We start from the raw sequence: 25,605 nt of genomic DNA on the forward strand, positions 1-25,605 counted from the left end.
TGGATGCTTATGCAAGTTGTGTTGGGAAAAACAAGCTTGTAATCAATCACAGGCTTGCAATCCACTCCCAAGATTAGGTTACTAAGAGCCATTGTACCAGCATGCTCCATGCAATGGCCTAGGCATCACCTTTGGTTATCATAGAATCAGTCAGGGTTGGAAGGGACCACAAGGATCATCTAGTTCCAACCCCCCTGCCATGGGCAGGGACACCCCACACTAGATCAGGCTGGCCAGAGCCTCATCCAGCCTGGGCTTAAACACCTCCAGGGACGGGGCCCCAACCACCTCCCTGGACAACCCATTCCAGGGCTTCACCACTCTCATGGTGAAGAACTTCCTCTCCATGTCCAGTCTGAATCTCCCCACTTCCAGCTTCATTCCATTCCCCCTAGTCCTATCACTACCTGAGATCCTGAGAAGTCTCTCCCCAGCCTTCTTGTAGGCCCCCTTCAGATACTGGAATATCCCACCTTAAGGAACATTGTCATAAACTTTGGGGCTGTAACAGGATCCTGAAAAGGAAACAGCAAGGAAAATATCCACAACCCTCCTGAGGAGACAGGTGGCTCGAGGTCTTCACTTTGTATCCCATCCCTAATTCCAGCTGGGACATGGTGAGAAACTAGCTGTGACCCTGTTACATTTGTACACTTCAGCTTCTGATACCTCCTCTCAAAACAGTCCCATGCTGTTTGTTGATGATACTATGATACTATGATGTTCTCTCTGGTGTAGCTGGGATAAAACAAAACCTAAGCTAGCAGTGGTGTTGTCACAACTGTGTGGCAGGGTCAGACACTCAGGGTGTTCTGGTGCCTCTGACAGGTCATTCTTCCTCTCAGCAATGAGGAGTGACTTTTAATGTTCATTTGAAAATAAGGCTGAGACACTGGTTGTCACTGAAGGAATGAAGTAATTCTGACCTGAAACATTTAGTTAGGATAGTCACTGGGACTCTTTCACATTTAAATACTTCATCCTGAAAGAGAAACTTCTGACCCCCTTCACTCATGTAGTAAAGCCACTGCTGAATCACTTTTATTATAAAAATAATCCTTAGGTGAAATAGGAATACAGCCAGTAACCACACACACACACTTACAGATGTCTGAAATAATCACTTAGGCACAGAAAAAATAAATATTGCTGTACAGAGGTTCTGTGCAAAGAAGCAGGCTAGCTTGAGTCAATGGCCAGCCCTTCAATGTTGGCTTCACTTCTCCTGATCTCAGTGGGTCTCAAGGATTTTCAGGTGAGGTGGCCGAAAGGTCAGCAGACAGAGCAGCACTTTTGCTTTTAGTCCAGACAAAGCACAAGATGATTTTTTCCTTTCTTTTGCCAAAATGCTCCTCCCCTGTCTTTCAGCCTGGATTTTTCAGAAGGGAAGGAAAACTTCAAGCTCAGTAATTTTTTTTTTTCACAGGCCTTTAGGCTGCTGTGAAGAATTAGACTTGAACAGGAGTCAAGCTGCTCCCTGGACCTAGCTACCACTGTAGCTTTCTGTTTAGTTTGCAGCAGAATTTGCATTAGGTCACCTTCCTCATAGCTGTCAAAAATAATTCTTCATAAAACCACTTTGCTTTGTCCTGAAGTCCAAAAGAAGGTGACATCAGGTAAGAGGTAGATATTGTTCAGCCTAAGAGCAGTCCATCTGAGTTACTCTTGGTTTGGAACTGTAGGAGATGCATACAGAGCGAAGGTTTACTGTCTGTGAAGTAGTGATCGACTGATGCGCCTCACAGCACGTGGTCACTGACAACATTCAGTAACATGCTTGAGGAATTCATCACTGAGTTCATCACTGAAAAACCTCATACAATGAGGACATCTAAGTTCACCCTGGGCCCTGCCCTCAGATCCTGAGTTTCCATTGTCCACAGGAGGAGAAGCTTGTTCAGACTGTGAAGATGTCCTTCTCAGGCCTGTTTGGCCTGGGCTGTTGCCTCGCAGGTGTTCAACGTTCGTCTGGGGGTACATATGATTTTGGTTGCCAGTGTGACCTCTGAAATGACTACTCGTGTCTCTTGTGTCCTAGGAAAAGAAAGAGGAGCTCTTGAAAAGGATGCAGTAAAAAGAGATTCTCTAACAGGCTATTTCACCACCTTCAGCTGAGATGTTACTCGTGTTTTTATGAGAAGGTTTGTAAATAAAGTGTACATCAGTTCTTGCAGTGTTATTAACACAGTTGTAAAGAAGGCTTGTAGAAGATGCAAGATACAGTCAGTAAGCTACTTCAAAGGTACTACTGATGGGAGAGCCATGGCTGTCCTTCTCTTCTGCCAATTCACCCTTACTTTGCTGATCCAAAACAGAAAGGAAATGGACTAGAAGAGAGTAATACATCTCCACTAGAACTGACTATAGAATGTAAGGTTTCCATGGCTGAAGTGAAGTGGATTTAGAAGTAATAAGACTTTAAAACTATGCATTTAAAAGTACATTTTTGTTCTGAATCCTGTTGACATGCTTTAACTGCAAGAGTAGCATGTTGCTTTCTTACCTGTCTTCTTGCTAGCTGGTGTTGCAGGCATGCAACTTCTGCCTGTAGCTCTTGTATTTTGCTCTGTGCTCGTTCTCGGTCTGACCTCTCAGATGTGAAATCATCTTTATACACTAGCACCTGGAAAAGAATTACCAAGTTAGTACTTTAGAAATCAGGGCATTAGCAGGTTAGATTAGAAGTAGAGGCTGTGATTTCTTTGTAAATATTTCTTTCCAGAAGCTCAGGATTTTCTCTATCATATCTATACTCTAAAGGTATTTGTGGGATTTTTCCCCCCCGCCAAGTCTTTCAGTACAAAAAATGAAGCCAGCAGGGCTGCCTCCAGTTCTTTAATGAGTTTCCTTTACATGTGTGTTCAGTATCTGAAGAGTCAGATGTGGCAAATATCAAAAGAAATAGTTTTGGTTTGTTTTCTCCTTGGACTTCAGTGGTCTGGGGGAAAAAGTCAGAATTCCCTCCTCTAGGAAAAAGCAATTAATGACCTGTTGTTCCAGCATCTGTATGCGCTCAGTGTCTCCTTCGCTAGTCTTCTTCATGTCTTCCAACTCTCTCTTTGTTTTTATGCATTCCTTTATTTTTTCTTCCAGCAGCTTGTTTAACCGGAATATCTCTTTGTGCATCAGGTCAGAATTGGTTTGTGCTGAGGTCACTCCGTGCTGCTGCTCCAGCCGGGACTTCATCTCCTTTAGCTGCAAGTGGAGTCTCTTCACATACTCATCCCTGCTTGCATCATACCTCTGCCATTTGGCATTCAAGTCTTCCACCTGAAAGGTGACCCAGGACAGTCATGAAGAGCATGGACACAAGCTTCCAATCTTTCACAGGCTGGCTAAATGTGCAGGACCAGCATTCTCTCAAGGATAACATAATAAGCTGACTCAACTGCGGGGTGTGGACAAGCCACGTTAGAGGACAGCAGCAGATGAGGACTCTGTAAGCCAAGCAGGCCTCACAGGCACCATTCCCCCTTTCCCAATTCATAGGGATAGTGTTCAATAGTATGGAGTGGGAAGGGTTGGTATTCACCTTGGACCTATGCTGTTCTCCTAGGGAGGAGTGCTGATGTACGAAAGGACACAAAAGATTTTTGTTCTGCAGTACATTTTTAACAGCAAAACCCCAATATATTAAAACCAAGGTAAAGAGTTGTTTTTAGCTAAGGGAACAAAGGCTCTGTGCCATGTTGAAAGGACTAGGAAAAGTTTTGGAGCCACATCACCTTGCCATTTAATTAGATTAGTCTGGCCTTACCTACTTCAGATTTACTGTCATTCAACATAATCAATCAAATCTTAATCTTGTACAAAATGAAAGTACTCACGTGAGCTACTTTTTGTCTTAACATCCTGTTTTCATCTTGTAGGTTGCAAATAAGAGCTTGAAGTGAAGTTTCACTCTCTAAAAGCTGTAAATTTCAGATAAAGGAAGTGTTATTTGAACAGAAAAATTCCAAGAGCTACTTGGCTATGCTGTTAAACTGGAAGTTATCTTATTTGAAAAGCCTCTGAAACTGTTTGCTGTAGTGTCAAAAACACGTAGAGCAAGGTCTGCTGATTTCCACCTAGGACACTATTTCCAATAGTATGGTCTACAGCTTTTATTGTTACTAAGCAGAGCAAAAATGTACTCAGGTTTTTACCACCTTGGTACTGTTTTTAAACAGGCCTGTGTGGGGGTTCTAAAAGCATCTGTCTTACTAAATTCTGCGCCTGCTAAATGTCACAGGAACACCACCCCGCAGTTGACATGCACGAAGGTCTGTCCGGTTGACAGCAGAGCCCAACAGTTTACCAAACTCCTTGGAAACTATTGTTTGGAGTGGGGGGAATGCATGACAATGACACAGATAGGCCTTCAACTTGTTTTGTTGGTACTGTCAATTTTGGCCAGTGATGGGAAGAAATTACTGGGGAGGGTAGGGGGCAAAAAGCCCTGCTTGCTAAATAATTGAGTAAGTGATAGACTTTTTTACACTTGTGACATCTGCTTTAAAAACCCCCGGTGTACATGAGTAATACAGAGCACTTTTGTACAAAATTCCCTAGAATCAGCTAGTAATTGCATCTGAAATTTCTCTTCTTCAACAGGGAAGTCCCTGCTGCACAAGGTTAGCTGCTTGTTACATATATCAAAGTCAATCAGGTTTCCTGTCTATCAATTGCACGTAAAATACGATAATACTCAAGACTTCAAGTCCCTTTTTCTTCGACCTAGCCAACCCCTAACTATTTCTTACAGATAAAGTCAATGTGAATAAACTTTCTTTGGAAATGCTCCTGCAGTGTTTTCAAAGTAGAGGTGAGCATGTGCAGAGTTTCTCATGCAAGTATCCTTGAGTGGTGGTGTGAAATACAGCATTGCCACTACAGAGCAGCAAGGGCATGAGTTGGAATTATTCTTCTTGTGAGAACTGGCTGTAGTGTCCTACCCAATGTTCTGAACTGCTGCTGGAGGCAGCACCTTTCATGCCATTTTCCTGTGGTGAATCACCTAACGACTCTGAGCCATCCTGGCTTCTGGAACAACAGAACACCATCATCTGCCTCTGTCTTCCACTGAAAAGCTTCAGCCAAGGTGATGATACAGCCAAGCCACACGGCCCAAATATCAGCTAAGTATACCAAAATCCAGGTGTTTCCTTGTGTCCCTGCCACCTTTCTATCCTGAAGCATTTTTTGTAAGCATCCCTGCTGGGGAGAAACATTGCCTTACACTGGGGGGAACCCCAGAGTGAAAAAAAAGAAACAAGGTAAGACACCTTGACTCATTCTTCCCTGACCAGCTTTCTGTGGCTCTGTATTACGTGGGCAAAGCCAAATCCTGATCCGAGCAGACACGCGTTACACAGTTTTTAACTGAAATGTTGCTTTGAAATAGCTCTGCTTTGGTTTGTGATTTAGATGCTTAAACAAGTCACCAAGAGGTACCACCTTCAAAAGCACAGCACCATCTAGTGATGCAGAGCAACAGGCTGTGGTATAAAGATGTGGTACCACCTGTACATGCAGGGAGGAATTATAGTCCTGGAACTGCAGAGGTTGGAAGTGACCTCTCAAAATCCTTTCCAAAAACAGGCTTCTGACTGAGATAAGTGAGAGGGCCAAAATTCAAGTGATTGTCAACTGCTTTCATCCTATATTTTTGGTACTAGGAGTTATTCAGAGCTTGCCCTAGTAATCTTCTCACCCTTCCTGAAATGATTTCCCAGGATGTTTCTACTCACTCCCCAGTTACAACTATCACATTGCAATTAACACCTCAGAAGCTAGTAAGACTTTAAAGAAACACAGTGGCAAGTAACAATACCGGGTTAGATCTTTCTGTAGCTATCTGGTCATCTGAATTCCCCTTCTCTCTTCTTTGCTTATCTTCCAGACACTTGGCCAGGTGTTGACACATTTCTGCTGTGGATGCTAACTTGCGTTGGAGTTGGTGAGCTTCATCGGCGAGCGAACGACACAAAACATCGCTGGTGGCCTGAGCCTTCTCCCTCTCTGCCAAGCTCTTCTGGAGTTTTAAGATCTCTCTCTCCTTTTCATATGGAGGCTGATTTATCATCTGCTGTATCTCTCCATTTTTCTCCTCTAGTTGCTGATTCAGCTTCTGTACTTCCTAAAGAAAAGGGTGAGAGGAAAGTTGTTATTTCCAAGTAAAGTGAACTCAAAAGCCAAAATACATCCCAGGCTGAATTCCATATTGCTTCTGTACTTACTGCAAAGGACTTCAAAAAGTAAAAGAAATCAAACTGACTTCTACATAATCACTTCACCTTGGAACTGACAGATCAATCAATCAAAACCAGAACTGCACAAGCTGTACAAGCACTTCCTAGTCAGCAGAAGGAAGGAACAATCAGGTTTTATGACATGACCTATGGCAGCAACAAACTGAAAATGGAACTTACGTGGAACAAAGTAGTTTACAAGGAATCACTATGGAGACTGAGAAGTGCTTACTGGTCCTGCCTTCTAATGTACCAGTTAGAGATCTTCCTCATAAAACACAGAACTAGAAAATCACCTTATTAAAACCCAGTGAAGTGTTTTCACTGCCTAACACTGCCACAGGAGCAAAGCAGAGGGAGTGTATGTGGCAACCCTCCCACTTAGGCAGGGATGAGTAGTAAGGAGCAGCAACAGAGAATGAAATCCTAATGGCAGCAATTACTCTTCTGACACTCCAAGGTATGTGAGGGAGGTCTGACAGGAATACTCCTAGGAAACAACTGTGTATCTTCTCACCACACATTCCTGTTGACCTGGAAGCTCTGTCGGATCATTCGCACTGCACTGTTAAAGTCTCGTCAGGTGTTTTAAGAAGGAACAAGTTTCCCTGCTGTCTGGGCTGAACCACACTCTAGCACTACATGTCTGAAGTACACCACTCCTGACTCTGCCAAAAGCAACTTGTGCTTGATGTCCTCAAAAAATAGTGGATGCTGGTAACAGAAACCTCTGCAGCACTGCTTCTCCAGAATTGGTGATGTCCTGAATGCCAGGGGAGACCATGGGATAGGTGCAAGTCTTTCCTCTCCCTTCCGCTTCTAGGGGAGTGCTGACACAGCTGTAAATCACAGGGAGAACTCTTCTTTGCCAGCACACAGGCATCTGACTTCACAGAAAATCTTTTCCCTTATTGTTATTTTTTGTGACCATAAGTTCAGTGTTTTGGATCAGGCAGGAAATATTTACCTCTAAAAAGAACAAACTGAATATCTAGCTTACAGAGACAGCCCATGTTCATATACAGATGTTTCAATTCTTTGGCATCATGCTAAATCTCCCCCAGAGACTTCAAAATACTTTCAGCTCCCACAGCCCTCTGATCTGTCTGCAAAGGGTCAGTAAGGTCATGTCTCATTACAAATTTCCAAACCTGAGCTTATTTAAATGTATTTTAGGTGAGTGTCATCTATGGAAAGTGTTTTATATAAGCATTAGGTCAAAAGATTACTTACTACAAAAATGCTTGTTTCAATTTTAAGTATTGCTGCTCAGCCTGGAAATTCCTTTATGTAGCTTCATACAGAAAGAAATGCTTTAGCATTCTTTGAAGTACTTCAGACTGAACCAGGGAAAGTCTTAGTGACAGTAACCAAAACAGCAGTTGTTTGCAGAGGGGAAGGAATGCAGCTTTTAGACTTTTCCTATCAGAACCTATGCCATTTTCCCTGATCTGTCTCCTCCCAAGCCACACTTGACCCTTACTTCTCCACCTACCAAGGTGCTGCCTTCATGTCAAGAGAAAAAAACTACTTTTTAAGTGCACTGAACCACACCATTTGAATAGAAAAAGGGGTGGCATCTTGCAGAACAAAACTGTGACCTCTGTTCCTCTGTAAGCAGTTATGAAGCTTCCACCTTCAGAGGGTTTGAGTATTTTTCCTTCTCCTTCTGCAAACATGAAGTTTTATAATGCCATGCTAAGCTCTTAGTTTAAGATTTTATGATTACCTTCTTGGACTTCAGGCAGGGGAACCCCTGCTGAATGCAGATGGCAGATTGCCTTGGGCCCAGTCCAACTCTGGGCACACAGCGATAGAGCACGTCCTGTCAAACACACCAGCGTGACGCTGTGAGGCCAAAACACTTGCCCTCTTGTTCCAGCTGTGCCCCCAGCAGCTTGCTGTGCCACCCCGGGCCTGTCACACGGAGCTGTCCGCGCTGCTGCCTGACTCCTGTTTCCATCAGCGCCAGCGAGCAGGCTCTAAAACCTCTGCATGCTCCATGCGGACAGCTACTGCTGGCCTTACTAAGCTTACATTACTCTTGTTTCTAGAGGGGACGGACAGAAATGCAGCTCCCGCGGTGGCTGCTGTAGCCCCTATTGGGGCATCCCCGCACCCTATTTCCCAGGGAGACAAGGCACGGCACGGCACGGCCTGCTAGCGTTGTTTCGAAGGTATTCGACTTTTTACCTGGCTGAGAGCTTCCACTCTTTTGGCCGAGAGCCTCTCGCTGTCTCTGAGGTGTTCCCTGGCCTGGCCCAGCTGCTCCAGCAGGCTCTCTACCAGCGATCGGGCCGGCTCCGCGCCCGCCGCCCCCGCCTCGCTGCCCGCTTGCTGCTGCCGGGCCAGGCTGCCCCGCAGCTCCTGGATCGTCGCTTCCTTGGCGGCCAGCTGCAGCTGGAGCTGCTTCAGCTGCTGCGCCGACTCGTGATACAGGGTGCAGAGCGCGTTGTACCGGGGCACTTTGTTCTTCAAGCTCCTGTTTTCCCGGTGCAGCTTCTCCAGCGTTTCCTCCACCTGTTTGAAGCGGGCCACCAAGGGCTCTGTGCTGCTGGCCTCGCTTACCGAGCACATGGCCGGGGAAGGTGAGCCGCGGTCCCCCTGCTGCCCCTTCTCTTTCTTCTCTAGGGCGAGCAGAAACCCGTCCAGCTGCATATAAACTCAGGAGGCGCCAGGCAGGGCCGCCGCTAGTACTCCGCTCTTCCGCCTTCACCGCGGCCAGAGGCTGGCTGCGCTGCTTTAAGGGCTCGCAGGATCCGCCTCGCCGCTTCCCCGCCGCCGCGCTGGGCGGGCAGGGCTGCGGCACGCTCCGCCTCGGCGGAAGGGGGAACCCCGCGGTGGCAGGCGGCCCCGGGGGCAGGGCTGAGCTGGGGAACCCCGGTGAAGAGAAGGCCGCCGGGGCATGTGCCGGGGCATCTGAAACGGGCTGAAACCTGCGGGCGAGGGGCCTGAGGCCGGGAGGGAGGCCGCGGGGGGAAAGCGGGGGAGGCCATGCCGAGCCAGAGGCTAGGGTGCTTGAAGGGGGAGGCCGGTGAAGGAGGGGCCAAAGGAGGGGGAGCGCGGGCCGGTCGCGGGAAGGAGGTGGTCACGGCAAAGGTGGGACCGGCCAGAGGCCGGGAAGAAGAGGCCCGAAGCAGCGAGCGGCCCCCGAGGAGCTGGCAGACGGGGCCGGCCCCGCGTTGCGAAAGCCCCGCAGCGCCGTGCGCCAGCAGCAGCCGCTGCGGGAGTTTCCCTCCGCGGAGCGGGAGTTTCCCTCCGGCGGCGACCCCCGCGGCCGGGCCGCCCGCCTCGCACCGTCTCCCCGAGAGGCCCCGGGGCTGACGGGCCAGAGCTGACGGGGGAGGCCTAGGCGGCCGCGACCCTCACCACGGCGAGAGGCCCTGCCCGGAGCCGCGGCGGAGTCTCCGCTCTGTCTTTGCCAGCACAGACACTTCAGAAAGCTTCCACAGCGCGTGGCATCCGCCAGGGGAGGGCTTTGGACACAGACAAAGCAGCACATCTCCTCTCAAAGGCCACACACCGCTACAGATCTTGAGGAGAAGCTTGGTTAGGAATCACAGAATCATTCTGGTTGGAAGTGACCTTTGAGACCATCCAGTCATAGTTTCATTCAGGGTTGGAAGGGACCACAAGGATCATCTAGTTCCAGCCCCCCTGCCATGGGCAGGGACACCCCACACTAGATCAGGCTGGCCAGAGCCTCAGCCAGCCTGCCGACTATTCTCGAACTCTACCAAGTCTGGAGCTAAACTATGGCCCTCAGCACCACATCTCTGCCTCTGAAACTGAAACACTTCTAGGGGTAGGGATTCAACCACCGTTCTTGGGTACCCTCTGACAGGGAAGAAGTTCCTTCTGATACCTAACCTCAACCTCCCCTGGTGCAACTTGACGTTTTCTCTTGCCCTGACACTTTTTACTAGGAAGAACACACCAAAAGCTTCTAGCCACTAAAATTCCTATTATCAGCTGCTGTTTATACCTTCAGAATACAGCTACTGGAGAGGTTCTGCTGGTATGGCATTTCTTACAGGAAGAGGGGATCATGGTAAGCGGGGCTGATGTGAAGTAGTGTTCGTACTAGTTTAGTTGTGCCACATTCTCATACTGGTAGAACAGCTTGGAAGGAAAAAGCCTTAAAGCAGCACATTGTTTTAAGGTTAACCTAGGCTACATTTGATTATTAGCAGTAATAATGTTTATTGTGTGTATATATCTGCACATATACAGTCAGCTATACACCACAGAGCTCTGTATGTGCTCATAGCCTTATCATGCTAGGTTCAGCACAGTCAAAGAAGAGGTTGCTGGACCACAAAGTACATTGTCCAGTTACAGACTCAGTGAAAATCACCTTCAGAGGTAGGGTGGGTACAAAGAGAAGAATTCAGTCAGTGTGATATGGAGCAGTCTCCTATGTTATGTATGTCTGCTGTATCTATCTGCTTGTAGGTGTCATGGTAAAAAGACAAAACTGTGAAGAATTTGTGTGGAAGAATTTGCAGGAATCAGAACATGATCAAGGGAGAAGATATGGAACTTGGAAGTTGAGAGGCTCAATTCCACTGGTGATGGATTGGAAGCCTCTTGATGCTGATGTGTGTGAAATGCAAGGTAGGATATTTCAGCTTTTCATGGAGACGATGGGTGTAGGCTGAAATGAGGACACAGCCAGACATAAGAAAAACTATTTGGGGTCAGAGTGGCTGGAGAGCTCCCAAACAGAGAGGGACTTGGGGGTACTCATCAACAGCCGCCTGAATATGAGCCAGCGGTGTGCCCAGGTGGCCAAGAGGGCCAATGGCATCCTGGCCTGCATTAGGAATAGTGTGGCCAGCAGGAGCAGGGAAGTCATTGTGCCCCTGTACTCTGCTTTGGTTAGGCCACACCTTGAGTCTTGTGTCCAGTTCTGGGCCCCTCAGTTTAAGAAGGACATTGAGACACTTGAATGTGTCCAGAGAAGGGCAACAAGGCTGGGGAGAGGCCTTGAGCACAGCCCTGTGAGGAGAGGCTGAGGGAGCTGGGATTGTTTAGCCTGGAGAAGAGGAGGCTCAGGTGGTTGTGGCCAGGAAGGGGTTGGTCTCTTCTCCCAGGCAACCAGCACCAGAACAAGAGGACACAGTCTCAAGCTGCACCAGGGGAGGTTTAGACTCGAGGTGAGGAGAAAGTTCTTCAGCGAGCGAGTCGTTCATCATTGGAATGTGCTGCCCAGGGAGGTGGTGGAGTTGTCGTCCCTGGAGGTGTTCAAGAGGGGATTGGACGTGGCACTTGGTGCCATGGTCTAGTCATGAGGTCTGCGTTGATAGGTTGGACTCGATGATCCTCGAGGTCTCTTCCAACCTTAGTGATACTGTGATACTGTGATATTTTCCTGTAAAGGTAATCAAACATTGGAAGTGTTTTGAGCAGGAGTTTGGGATGGAGACCTCCTGTGGTCCCTCACAACAATAATTATCCTTCTGTTCAGTTCAGCTTTTTCAAGGTGGAAGGTCATTTTTTTACCTCAGTTGTGCCAGGAAGGGTTGTCCAGACAGTTAGGAGTAATACCTTCAAAATGGTTTGCTCACTTAGCTGAAAATAAACTAAACAAAAATTAGAACTGGATTTCATATACATAGAAGATCCTGTGAGGTAGAAAAAAGCAACATAATTGCCTAAGGTACAGCTCTGTGGTGCATTTGCTATTTCATCTTATAAATAATCTCACCACACCATGATTGAGAACAATGAAAAATCTGTAAGTTTAGGGAATACAATTTTGGACTTTTTACTTTTACAGAATGATATCCTACACCTACAGAGGTTTGCTGGGAAGAAAGTAAAGCCCCTGCTTTAAAATAGCCACACTTTCCTTTCATATATGGTAGTAGGAAAAGGGAAAAAAGGGAGAAAAGGGGGAAAAAACCTCCCTAGACATTAGAAGTTTTCTACTTTCAGCATTGCCCCAATGCCAGAGCTCACTAAAAAATTGGAGCAGGACTGCTTTTGCTGACTGTCAAAGTATTTTGTAGAAAACTATGATGGAGCCTTAGTAATGGAGAAATCTGTTTGGGTTCCTGCCAGTTCAACCAGCAAACGATAAGGCAGCTGAGAAATCCTGTGTCTGCAGATGGGCCGGTGATGTCCTCAGACCAAACATCAGGGAATTTAGTTAGCTGTCCAGCAGAATATGTCATAGCACAGTTATAGTTGTGGTATTGTAGCAGTGTGTTAGAATCAGGCAGTGCATCCACTTACTGGAGGTTTGGGTTTAGTGCTTCGGATCGAGCCAGCACCCCCTGAGGAAAGCACCGCTGACTGAAGGGAAATTTGGCCTGCGTAAGTCTTGAGTAAGAAACTGATCCCTTATGTTCTCGGGAATGCCCTTACATGACTGTTTCCTTTTGTCAATTCTGAGGAATTCCTGGGAATTCAGTGTGAGGAGCTGGTGCCAAAGACTGAGTCACATCTTAAGCTGTGGTTTCTCAACATACCTGGCTTTTCCTGGATTGCCTGTCATGTGTGTTCATCAGATGGCTGTTCAGAATCATCATCTGGCCTTCTTTTGTTATAGACAACCAAATGAAGGCTCATTAAGTACAGTAATTCTCGTCAGCAAATACTTGCCTGAGCAACAGCTGTGCTCTGCACTACTTTTCATAAGGAACAAACTTCCATACCTTACTGGTCTCAACTTGAAAGACAAAGTAAAGTTCCCTTTAACTCTTTGTCAGTATGCAATATAGCAGGACAGTAAAGCCAGATGAGGGAAAAAAATCAGCCTCAGGTTAGATTTTGTTCAAGAAACCTTGCCAAAGTTAGTCACTATAATGCATGTGACAACCATTGTGATGTGTGGGAAGTACCATGACAGTAGGTGAAGAAAAGTGATCAGATACTCCCTAGAAACAAAAAGATGAAGCAGATCTTCAGGGCTCAGGGAAAAGAAAAATTGTGCAGAAACAGCTATATTTAGCAATTCAATCTGAAACCTGAGTTGTTTGTAGAGTTGTAAGAATGATTACTCTGGGCACAGTAGTTCTATCTCTATAGCATTGCTCCAAACAACATAAGAGTCAGTCTCTGTACTTAAAAGTGTAATTCTGTGTGGACAAGACTATAAAACTTATTGGGGGGTGGGGGGTGGGAATAGCCAGATCTGCTTCATTTACCAAAAGCTGTAGATTTTAGTACATGCTCAGTCAAGCAAGCTGTGGCTTTCCCCATTGTCTTAGGCCACCACTAATAGTCCTGGAGTGCAAGTCATGACCTCATGACACTTATGAGAAATTCCATTGCCTTGAGCTGATTTTACCTAAGCAGAGCTGGTTAGAAATTCATGAGTGATCCTCTTGCTGCTGCAGGCTGAAAAAATCCACAACAGTTGACATTTGCTGTGCTGTTGGTTGTGCAGTGCAAAGGGGAATAAAAACCTGCAATGGTTTATTTTCCCCAGTGAAATCATCTGACCTACTGCTACAGAAGATGCCCACTTGGAGCTCTACCTGTGTCTGAGAACCTGGTTTTCATGCTGAGCATATAGAATGTTTATCCTTCTGTGACTCACAGATTAACAATAGTTGGAGCTGCAGTCACATTTGCACTTTGATGGGAATGGGTAAACATCCTTTATGTGCATTACTGTGTTGAATGTTCTGATAATGCCATGTCCTACATGTTTTACAGTTGTAACAGCAAACTCCTTGAGAGGTTATCCTCAGGGCATTCAGGATTCCCAAAACTGGGTTTACACATTGCTGTGACACACATGCGTGGCCCTTTCTCTTTGGATGACAACATTCCTCTTTCAGTCTTGTTTTCTGTTTGTACACATAAAAATGTTTAGTGTAGCTAGGGGGAACAGAGTGGTTTCTATTTAATTCTAGTGTAAGCTCTTCCCCACCTTGTTGTAGTTGTTGTTGGGTTTTGTGTGGTTTGAACTTGGAAGATGTCAAAACCAAAAGTGTTTTGATGCTTAGGGCAGAGGCTAAGGAGCTGTGTAAGGCTGAAATAACCAGGATGAGGAGCCACAGTGTTGGTCAGATGCAAAGCTTTTCTATAAAAAGTGCTGCTTTCATGTTTCTTTGCACTAAGGTGGTGTTTGTCTCTCAAAGATCTGTAACACCTCTGTAGGTGTTAGTAGATAAGCAAGATCTACACTTGAATAGATCTCTCAAGTCTTTTCATCAGGTCTGTATCCAGCAACAGGCTTCTGCTATGCCTTGTAAGTCTGTAATGCTGTAAAACTTTGCTGAGGGTCACCTTCCTGCAGCAGGTTTACTGGTCCTGTATTGATTCAGGCTAGATGTGAGGAGGAGGTTCTTCACCATGAGAGTGGTGAAACCCTGGAATGGGTTGTCCAGGGAGGTGGTCGAGGCCCCATCCCTGGGGGTGTTTAAGACCAGGCTGGACGAGGCTCTGGCCAGCCTGATCTAGTGTGGGGTGTCCCTGCCCATGGCAGGGGGGTTGGAACTAGATGATCCTTGTGGTCCCTTCCAACCCTGAATGAAACTATGATACTATGATATTCCATGCACACACCTCCTGCCCCTGAAAGTGTTTTGCTATTTCAGGCCTAGCTTCAGTCTCTTCTGAATATGTTTGCTTTTGGCACTTTCTCTTCTGCTTGCGTGTGGCACAGCAGTCACAGCTCACTGGGCCTGCCCATACAAACTGCAACTTATTTCTGTTGCTGTTGGGGTCCCTTGATCTGAGAAGTTCAAGTTGTGTGCTTGATAAGTGATTTTGGAGCTGCAGTCTTATTTACAGGAATGTAAAAAGCTCTCTCTTTGAACACAAGTCAGCAACAACTGCAGACAGGTTGTCATGGTCACAGGCTTACAGTGCTACTTAGAAGCAAGGTCGCTCTTACAGGAGGGTTTTTTAATCTGATTTCTGAAATGATGGTGATGGCCATTAGCTGACCCAACAGCTTTATAAAAATGAAACCTCATCTGCCCCATCTCTTATTTCATGTGAGCCATCCAGGAAGTGTCTCAGAATGAAAGAAAAGCTATGAATTTGCCAGATAGTGATTCCGACCCTTGGTTCATGGTTCCTTCCTGTAGGCAAAGTTACAGGTTTCTTGTAAACTTAAAGGAAGTGGAGTGAAGGGGTTCACTTGTGTGATTATGAGAGTAGCCAAATGATTGATTAGCACTTGAGGGGAAAGCTCTGCTTTGGGCATTAGTGATTTGTTCTCCCTAGTTACTAGCAGGACAAGATGAAATGGCCTCAAGTTGCACTAGGGGAGGTTTAGGTTGAATGTGAGGAAAAATGCTCTTCCTGTAAGAGTGGTCAGGCATTGGAACAGGGGTGGTGAAGTCACCATGCCTGGAGGTGTTCAAGAAACAAGCAGATGTGGCACTTCACAGCATGGTCTAGTGATCATGGAAGTGTTGGGTAGAAGGTTGGCCTGGATGACCTTAGAGGTCTTCTCCAGTCTGAATGATTCTGTGATTTTCAGAGCAACACTTTGCACTTCTTGTCCTGGGTCTGGTTGAGATAGAGTTAATTTTCTTCACAGCACCTTGTGGGGTAGGATGCTGTGGTTTAGATCTGTAACCAAAATAGTGCTGATAACAGAGCAGTGTTTTAGCTATCACCGAAGAGTGCTTGCACAGCATTGATACCCTCTCTGCCTCTCACTCTGCACCCCTAAGGAGCAGGCTGAGGGTGGGCAGGGAGCAGGGCCAGGACAGGCGACCCAGGCTGACCAAAGAGACATTCTGTGCTATACAACATCATGCTCAGCAATAAGCTGGGGGGTGGGTGCTCTGGAGCAGTGAGATATCAAGAGATCTTTTCAAAGTTGCATGAAGTTGTTGAGCTACAAAACACAAAGGAAAACTTTGGAAAGGAGTAGCAACAGGTAGGCAATTTTATAGATGTAATGTCAGATAATAATTGGATCAGAATTCCCTCAGGACTAGTGCCAGTAGGAAAAAACTGTGTTGAGGATAGCCAGAAAACAAACTCTGTTTCCTTCTCAAGTTTACTCATGGATTTGTATCAGTCTGTACTAGAGGATTACACTTGAAAGATGTTTTCCAGCCTCTCCTTTTCCCATCTTCATTAATGAAACAAACTTCTCAGAAGTACATTTCCTGCAGAGCAGCATCAGCCAAATAGAACAGGTCTGTGCCAGAGCAGCACCTTCAGAATTTGCCAGCATCTCCAGAACACCTACAGGCTGTTTTTGCCACAAGGGAGCTGTGACACCTGTCATGTCTAGCTTTTCACAGTATCACACAGTATCACAGTATCACCCAGGTTGGAAAGGACCTCGAGGATCATCGAGTCCAACCTGACACCGCAGACCCCATGACCAGACCATGGCACGAAGTGCCACGTCCAATCTCCCCTTGAACGCCTCCAGGGTCGATGACTCAACCACCTCCCTGGGCAACCCGTTCCAATGCCGAATGACTCGCTCGGTGAAGAACTTCCTCCTCACCTCGAGTCTGAACCTCCCCTGGCGCAGCTTGAGACTGTGTCCCCTTGTTCTGGTGCTGGTTACCTGGGAGAAGAGGCCAACTCCCTCCTGGCTACAACCACCCTTCAGGTAGTTGTAGAGGGCAATAAGGTCACCCCTGAGCCTCCTCTTCTCCAGGCTAAACAATCCCAGCTCCCTCAGCCTCTCCTCATAGGGCTTGTGTTCAAGGCCTCTCACCAGCCTTGTTGCCCTTCTCTGGACACGCTCAAGTGTCTCAATGTCCTTCTTAAACTGAGGAGCCCAGAACTGGACACAGTACTCAAGGTGCGGCCTAACCAGAGCAGAGTACAGGGGCACTATGACCTCCCTGCTCCTGCTGGCCACACTATTCCTAATGCAGGCCAGAATGCTATTGGCCCTCCTGGCCACCTGAGCACACTGCTGGCTCATATTCAGGTGGCTGTCGATCAGCACACCCAGGTCCCTCTCTGTCTGGGAGCTCTCCAGCCACTCCGACCCCAGCCTATAGCTCTGCATGGGATTGCCATAGCCAAAGTGCAGCACTCGGCACTTGGACTTGTTGAAAGTCATCCCATTGGACTCTGCCCATCTTTCCAGTCGGTCGAGATCCCTCTGCAGAGCCTTTCTACCCTCTAATTGACTAACATCTGCCCCTAACTTTGTGTCATCTGCAAACTTGCTGATGACTGACTCTACCCCTTCATCCAGATCATCAACGAATATGTTGAAGAGGACAGGGCCCAGCACTGATCCCTGGGGGACACCACTGGTGACTGGCCTCCAGCTGGATGCGGCACCGTTCACGACCACTCTCTGGGCCCGGCCCTCCAGCCAGTTCCTAACCCAGCACAGAGTGTAGTGGTCCAATCCACAGGCTGACAGCTTAGTCAGCAGTTTGCTGTGGGGGACGGTGTCAAAGGCCTTGCTGAAGTCTAGGTAGACCACATCCACAGGCCTCCCCACATCCACCAGGCGGGTCACCTGATCATAGAAAGAGATCAGGTTGGAGAGGCAGGATCTGCCCTTCCTGAATCCATGTTGGCTGGACCTGAGCCCTTGGCCATCCTTCAGGTGCGCAGTTATTGCTGCCAGGATAATCTGCTCCATCACTTTCCCTGGCACTGAGGTCAGGCTGACTGGCCTGTAGTTTCCAGGTTCCTCCATCCGACCCTTCTTGTGGATGGGGACCACGTTGGCCAGTTTCCAGTCATCTGGGACCTCACCAGTGAGCCAGGACTGGAGGAAAATGATGGAGAGTGGCCTAGCTAGCACATCCGCCAGCTCTCTCAGCACCCTAGGATGGATCCCATCTGGTCCCATGGACTTGTGGATATCCAAGTGGCTCAGCAGGTCCCGAACTAACTCCTCATGGATTTCCAGGGTATTACTCTGCTCCCCGACCCCAACGCCCAGCTCCGGAGACCACTCGTCCTGAACTCCTGCCTTGCTGTTAAACATTGAGGTAAAGAAGGTGTTCAGGACCTCAGCTTTATCCTCATCCTCAGTAACTGTGTTCCCCTCCAGGTCCACTAGGGAGTTCAGGTTCTTCCTGCCCTTCTTCTTATTGTTAATATATTTATAAAAATGCTTTTTATTATCTTTGACTGAGGTGGCCAGCTTCAGTTCCAGCTGGGCCTTAGCCTCCCTAATTTTATTCCTACATAATCTAACAGCTTCCTTGAACATACCTCGAGAAGCCTTCCCCTCCTTCCAAAGGTGATACAGCCTCCTCTTCCCCCTTAAATCCTCCAGGAGCTGCCTGCTCATCCAGGCTGGTCGCCTTCCCCGCCGGCTTGCCTTCCGGCACATGGGAACCGCCAATTCCTGTGCCTTCAAGAGCTCCTGTTTGAAGTAGGTCCAACCCTCCTGAACCCCTTGGTTCATGAGGGCTGGTACCCAGGGGACTTTGCAGACAAGTTTTTTAAATAGGCTGAAGTTCGCCCTTCGGAAGTCCAAGGTGGAGGTTCTGTTGGTGCTCCTCCCAATCTCCCTGCATATTGAAAACTTCACTATCTCGTGGTCACTGCACCCTAGGCAGCCTCCCACGATCACATCTCCCACCAGCCCTTCCCTATTGCAGAACAGCAGGTCAAGCAGAGCCTGTCCCCTGGTAGGCTCGCTTAACAGCTGTGTCAGGAAGCAGTCCTCCATTCGCTCCAGGAATCTTCTGGACTGCCTCCTCCCTGCTGAATTAAGTTCCCAGCAGATATCTGGGAGGTTGAAGTCACCAACAAGGACAAGATCAGATGATCTTGAGACAGCCTCCAGTTGCTTGTAGAACAACTCATCAGCCGCCTCATCCTGGTTGGGTGGTCTGTAACAGATTCCAATCAGGATGTCAGACTTGTTAGGTTGTCCTCTGATTTTGACCCACAGGCTCTCAACTACCTCATCTTCCACCACAAGTTGTGTGGCAGAGATTGACTCTCTAATATACAGAGCCACCCCTCCTCCTCTTCTCCCTCGCCTGTCCCTCCTAAAGAGCCTGTAACCCCCCATTGTAGCACTCCAATCGTGGGTGCTGTCCCACCAAGTTTCTGAGATAGCGACTACATCATAGTCGCCCTGATGGATTAGGACCTCCAACTCCTCTTGCTTGTTGCCCAGGCTGCGTGCATTGGTGTACATGCATCGCAGCTGGGTTCCTGACTTCTCAACTGACCCTACCTTGCGCCCTACTCTTACCTCTGCAGAGGTACCTCTGTCAGAGCACACAGCATTTGAAGTGTGGTTATCCCCAGGGTGATCCCTGTGTGTTTCTTCCTGCAGCAGCCCACATGCAAGGGTTGCAGAAGAGTGATCTAATGAACCTGGGCAGAGGGAAACAGAATTGAGAAGTTGACCTTCATCTGCATTGTGTGAGGACCTGTGATGAAGGAGCTTTCCTGGTTCCTTCAGGTACCCCATGGGAAAGAAGAGATGCATTTGGATGTAGCAGCAAAGGGCTGTCTCTGCTTGTGTGCTGCTTGTGAACCCTATGCTGCTGTTTTGGGATGGAGCTGCTACAGCCTGGGCTGCTGTGGGCACTGCCTGGGCTTTCATGGGCAGTTCCTCACTAATGTGCAGATGCTGTGACCCTTGGCAGAGGAGCCAGCCTGATGCTGGTGTGATCTGTATTGCAGATGCTGTGACCCTTGGCAGAGGGGCCAGCCTGATGCTGGTGTGATCTGTATTGCAGATGCTGTGACCCTTGGCAGAGGGGCCAGCCTGGTGCTGGTGTGATCTGTATTGCTCTTGCTATGGCCTTGGTTTTAGAAAGAAATCTGGAATCTTCAGGGAAAAGGCCCCTGCCAGCTTCTCCAAATCACTTGTATCCCTGTGCACAGGCCTTTCCCCATCTGTGGGGATGGATCATGGCCACAGTTTTCACCAGCACTCTGAGTGTCAGCCTTGCACTGACTGTGTCCCGTTTGGCTCCTCCATAGTCTGGATAGGTTTAGCTTTTAAATCTACCGTGAGATATGGTGGAGCAAAGTGGTAGAATGGGGAAGTGATATATTTCTTGAGATGCAGCATGCTCTGCATGATGGGGAGTGACAAACCTGTGCCATTGCTACTCCTTCAGGAGGGGGATGCTGAGCAATTCAAATAAATGTCTGCCTTTTGTGGTTCTTGATTGCAAATCTGCCTGAGAGATGTAGTTGGCTTTCCTGGCATGTGCATCAGTGTTTTGAAAGCAATGGAGTGTTACTTGATCTTTGCAGAAGATAAGATGGGAAGACATGTAGCAACTGGTATGGAGGCAAGCTGGGAAATATCTGCACCACTTGTGTTTGATGCAAGTGTGGACACTTGGCTGGTGAGGATCCAGAGGGTGATGTATTTGGTTAACAAGCAGAAGCCATCCTGTCATTTATATGGAGCAAACCATTCAAAAAGGATAGTTTTCCATATTTTCCCTCTACCAGCAGCAGTATGGAGGTGCCTGGAACACCAGCTGTGGTCCTGGCCCTGCCTCACTGACCCTGGCTTGCCTCACTAGGGATTTGTCTGGTGAAGGTTCAGCTGTTGGCTGATTCTGGCTCCTGCCAGGAGAGCTGCTCTGCACTTCTGGCTTGGATGCTGTGGGATGGTGGCTTTCATGGATAAGGGCACTCCTTCTGCTTGCCTAGCTGTCCTCCTTTCTTCCCAGATCATCTTGCCTTGCATATCAGCCCACCCTTGATGCTCCCTGATGCACACAGCACTGAGTTAGCAGGCCACCTCCAGTTAGTGGATTGGGATGAATGAGCCAGAGACCATTAAAACTCCCTGATGTTGGAATGTCTCTACTTGTATTTAAGGGTGAGAGGAAATGGCCTCAAGTTGCACCAGGAGAGGTTTAGAAGATTTTTTTTCCACTGAAAGGGTTCCTAAAGGCTGCAATAGGTTGCTCATAGAGTTGGTTGAATCCTCATCCCTGGATGTGTTCCAGAGGAGCAGAAATGTGGTGCTGAGGGACATGGTTTAGCACCAGCCCTGGTGGAGTTGGAGAATGGTTGGACTCCAACCTCCTTTCAGTGATTTATAGAGAGCCAGAAGGCTTTGCCTCAGCCTCCTTTTCTGCAGACTGAACAACCCCAGTTCCCTCAGCTGCTCCTCATCAGCCCTGTTCTCCAGACCCTTCACCAGCTTCACTGCCCTTCTCTGGACGTGCCCCAGCACCTCAATGTTCTTATAGTGAGGACCCCAAAGTGACCCCAGGATTTCTTTCAGTCTGCATTACTCTGAACTTTATTTTCAGCTGATTTTGTGTAGCGAAGCACAGAGAGTGTTTAAATCCATGTGCCAGTCAAGAAAAGGCAGAAGCTGTAAGAGAGCAGTTTGAGCTCTCAGGGTTCAGTGCACAAGACTGTCACATTTCTCATTGTGGAGGTTTCCAGTTCTGTGCTTGATGTGTCAGCCAGGGAAGTGACTGTCACAGCTCTGCATGTGACTTAGTAAAGTGTTCTCACTGCCAAAAGCAGTCATGCTGAACCTAGCTTTAGCAGTGTCAGTGTAACTGCAGGAAAATTGCAGAGAGCCCTTGGCTCTGGGCAAGGCCAGAGCCTGAAACTAAAACATAGTCACAGGCTCTTGAGCATGGCTGAGACAGTGTCTGTGTGCCTTGCCCCTTCCTGTGACGCTGCAAGCCGAGAGGAGCAGTTCCCTGTGCTGTGCATGACTCTGCACTTATGGGATGGCTTTAAAAATAGCTCTGCTTACTCAGATGCAACTGATGACTGCAGAAAAACACCGCGGGGTCAGAAAGCTGGAACACCTAAAGCTGCTTTCCCATAACCAGCAGCCAACAGAAAGCAAGGTTAAAAGAAGGGGAGATAACTTACAGTTTGCTTTCAACATCTTGGCTTTTCATACTCCTTAGGGCATGGAGCTCCAGTCATTTCCTATTCCTGTGCCATTAGAGGTGATGCCAAGTCTGTGTTGCTGTAACATGGCATCACAGATTCACAGAATGCATTGGGTTGAAAGGGACCCTCCAAAGTCATCTTGTTCAACCCCCCTGCAGTCAGCAGGGACATCTCCAACTACATCAGGTTGCAGCCTGTTCTTCTAGGGTTTCATTATTCCCAATGTGCAGAGCTTCCTCCTTCTTAGCCTGGAGAAGAGGAGGCTCAGGGGTGACCTCATTGCCCTCTACAACTACCTGAAAGGTGGTTGTAGCCAGGAAGGGGTTGGCCTCTTCTCCCAGGCAACCAGCACCAGAACAAGGGGACACAGTCTCAAGCTGCGCCAGGGGAGGTTTAGACTCAAGGTGAGGAGGAAGTTCTTCACCGAGCGAGTCATTCGTCATTGGAACGGGCTGCCCAGGGAGGTGGTTGAGTCATTGACCCTGGAGGCGTTCAAGGGGAGATTGGACGTGGCACTTGGTGCCATGGTCTAGTCATGGGGTCTGTGTTGATAGGTTGGACTCGATGATCCTCGAGGTCCTTTCCAACCTAAGCGATACTGTGATACTGTGATGTCCAAACAAAACCTTAACCTGCTCCAGTTTTGAACCATTGGCCCTCACCCTATCACCACAGGCCCTTCTAAACAGTCCCTCTCCAGCCTTTCTGTAGCTCCTCTTCACATATTGAAATGCAGCTCTAAGGTCTCCCCAGTCTCCTTTCCTCCAGGCTGAACAGCCCCAACTTTCTCAGCCTGTCTTTGTAGGAGAGGTGCTCCAGCCCTTTGATCATCTTTGTGGCCTGCCTCTGGACCTGCTCCAGCAGTTCCATGTCCTTCTTTGTGAGGATCTTTGTGAGGACTTTGGTAGTTTTCCTTCCCTTAGGTCTATCCATCTCAAATGTGTTCCACAGGCACCCACTGGGGTCATTTCAACCCACAGAAAGATGCCATTAACCTCACTGTGTCATTCCTGTGTAAATACAGATTTTCCCTGGAAGTCAATTACAAGGCTTTTAAAGGAAAAATCTTTTCCTATAAACATTCCAGAATAAGAACTTTTTTTACACAGTATACTAACATAGATGTGGAAATTGTATTGCAAACTAGGAGCTGGTTATGTATTGCTAGTTGGTGCTTGTGTGCCTGTGTGGACACACACAGTGTGTGCTGTAGAAACCTTGCAAATCTAGCACAAACCAGGTACAGCACACTGGAGAAAGCTACATGACATAGTACTTCAGTCTGTACATTCCTCCTGTTGAGAGGATTAATTATTTTTGTCATTGAATCATTTTGGTTGGAAAAGACCTTTAAGATCACTGAGGTGACAGGTTGGACTTGATGATCTTTGAGCTCTCTTCCAACCTTGCTGATTCTGTGATTCTCTAACTCTACGTGACTCTTCTGAGCCAGTCTGGAGCCTCAGTGATTGAGCTTGGGCTGTCAGGATTATTTCATGTGTATCATAATTTGACCTAAAGTAATGTAATTCAAGCTGCCAATAGCTAGCTAGTCTTACATGAAAGAGTTTTCATACCAAAAGTTTATAGATTGCACTCATTTACTACAGAACTCCAATGAGTCACTGCACTGAAAACAAACTGAAACAGAAACTGTTCCACTAAGGTATTTTTATCAATCTTCACTCCCATAGTACCCAGAGAGTTCACTAGGTCAGAGCTTCAGAAGCTCTTTGAATGTTCCTTAAACACTGTAGGCTAAGGTTCTATCTCCATAGAATCAGTAAGGTTGGAAAAGACCTCAAAGATCACCCAGTCCAACCTGACATCCAACACCTCATGACTAAACCATGGCACCAAGTGTCATGTCCAGTCCCCTCTTGAACACCTCCAGGGATGGTGACTCCACCACCTCCCTGGGCAGCACATTCCAATGGCTAACAACTCTCTCTGTGAAGAATTTTCTCCTCACCTCGAGTCTAAACTTCCCCTGGCACAGCTTGAGACTGTGTCCTCTTGTTCTGGTGCTGATTGCCTGGGAGAAGAGACCAACCCCTTCCTGGCTACAACCTCCCTTCAGGTAGTTGTAGTAGAGAGCAATAAGGTCTCCCCTGAGCCAAGACCAAAAGATCACACTATGATCAGTTCTAGGATCACTTCCTGGTTATATTGCTGCATGAATACAAAACCCAATAATTGTTAAAGAACACACCCAAACCCCAGCTAACCAAAAAAGACACCCCAACCACAGAAGCCCCAGCCCATGAAGGACAGGAAGGTTGCTGTAGGGTTTAGCAGGAAAATGGCCAGTGAAAAAACTTCAAAGGAGATTGGTCAGAAGAAAGCAAGCCTGTGGTTTATTTACTTTCAGGTAACAGGATGTTATTATTGACAGGAGCCTTTCCAGAGTGGTTTTCAGTGGAGAAAAGTTCTCATTGGGCATCAAGAAACGAAACCAGCAAGTTCTGGTAACCTATAGATTTTTATTGAGCTGACATCCTTCTCAAACCAGAACTTGTTTTTTTCCCATCTTTATCACATTTTAATACAGCTGGATGAATGCTGTAATACAAAGAGGTCCCCATCATATCTTACAGTAAGATTTGTTCATGTTTCCCCGTGACCAACTGTTTTGGTTTTCAGTAAAGCAAAAGGAAGTGCATACAGTGAGTTTACCACAGTTGTCACCCCAGGCTGATCAACTGACTTGCCTCATCTGTGTAGAAGCCACTCTCTCTCTCTCAGGAGTTTTCTACTTCTGTAGAAAACAGAAGAAAAATCCCTATAGCCTCATTAATAACTGTGCTCTGTGGAGCCCTGTAGAAAATGCTGAATAAAGCAAACCACTCATCATAACTGCTCCAGTTAACAAAAATCCTGCTGCACATTTCATTTAGCATTTCTTAAACAGTAATAATTGCTTCAATTATTGATTTATCTCTAATAAAACCCAGAGAATGCTTACCTGGCTCAGTAGAACCCCACTGCAGATTGGTGTTACTTAGCACTGATAGGGTTACCTAGCACTTTACCTCTGCTTCTCAAACTCATTTCAAAGGTAAGTGTTCTTATTCCCCTTTAGTGATGGGGAATGAAGAGAATTTGAATGAAGAGTAATTAAAGGACAATTTAAAACACACAAGCAGAGGGAAAACAGGTGAATTAAAGCATAAAGGAGCCCAAACAGAGACATTTAATCCACATTCAAATTGGAGATGGGAGGTGGTGTCAGAACATGAGACAAAATGTAGTGACAGAACAAGGGGTAATGGCTTCAAACTGGAAGAAGCTGGATTTAGATGAGAGATGGGGAAGAAATTCTTCCCCAAGAGGGTGGTAAGGCACTGGAATAGGTTGTCCAGAGAAGTTGTGGAGGCTCCAAGCCTGTCAGTGTTCAAAGGCAGGTTGGATTAGGGACCTTGAGCAAGCTGCTCTAGTAGGAGGTGTCCCTGCCTATGGCAGGGGGTTTGGAAGCATATGATCTTGAAGGCCCCTTGCAACCCAAACCATTCTAGGATTCTCTGATTCTCAGAAAACCAGCTCTAATCCACATTGGTTACATCACTCAGACACAGAGTGCTGTTTGAGAAGCAAGTTCTGACAGCAT

General features: G+C 47.3%; 1 protein-coding gene across 2 annotated transcripts; it reads right to left on the reverse strand.

Annotated features, from left to right (window-relative positions):
* Nucleotides 1-1,011: 1,011 nt before the first annotated feature.
* Nucleotides 1,012-8,944, reverse strand: TNIP2 (TNFAIP3 interacting protein 2). 2 transcript variants are annotated; one of them, XM_068149607.1, is made up of 6 exons: nucleotides 8,799-8,944; nucleotides 5,813-6,118; nucleotides 3,828-3,911; nucleotides 2,989-3,270; nucleotides 2,504-2,623; nucleotides 1,012-2,034 (listed from the first exon to the last, which is right to left on the reverse strand). In XM_068149607.1, the coding sequence occupies exons 1-6, from the start codon at nucleotides 8,886-8,888 to the stop codon at nucleotides 1,753-1,755; spliced, it is 1,164 nt and encodes a 387-aa protein (XP_068005708.1). In that variant the 5' UTR covers nucleotides 8,889-8,944; the 3' UTR covers nucleotides 1,012-1,752. The 2 variants fall into 2 exon arrangements, with proteins under 2 accessions (XP_068005708.1, XP_068005707.1); XM_068149606.1 differs by having other exon boundaries at nucleotides 8,424-8,944.
* Between the last annotated feature and the right edge of the window lie 16,661 nt (nucleotides 8,945-25,605).

Source organism: Melanerpes formicivorus, unplaced genomic scaffold (genome assembly GCF_026170545.1).
Source record: "Melanerpes formicivorus ecotype bairdi unplaced genomic scaffold, bMelFor1.0.p_v2 SCAF_18, whole genome shotgun sequence".
NCBI lineage: Eukaryota > Metazoa > Chordata > Aves > Piciformes > Picidae > Melanerpes > Melanerpes formicivorus.

What these genes read in the sequence shown, in the direction of transcription:
- TNIP2 (XM_068149606.1), bottom strand. Translation starts at nt 8,888, where the DNA reads ATGCAGCTGGACGGGTTTCTGCTCGCCCTAGAGAAGAAAGAGAAGGGG. An exon ending in TAAGACAAAAAGTAGCTCAC is followed by an intron (nt 3,271 to 3,827) that starts GTGAGTACTTTC and finishes GTCACCTTTCAG; the next exon opens with GTGGAAGACTTGAATGCCAA. An exon ending in ACCAGCTAGCAAGAAGACAG is followed by an intron (nt 2,035 to 2,503) that starts GTAAGAAAGCAA and finishes TTCTTTTCCTAG; the next exon opens with GACACAAGAGACACGAGTAG.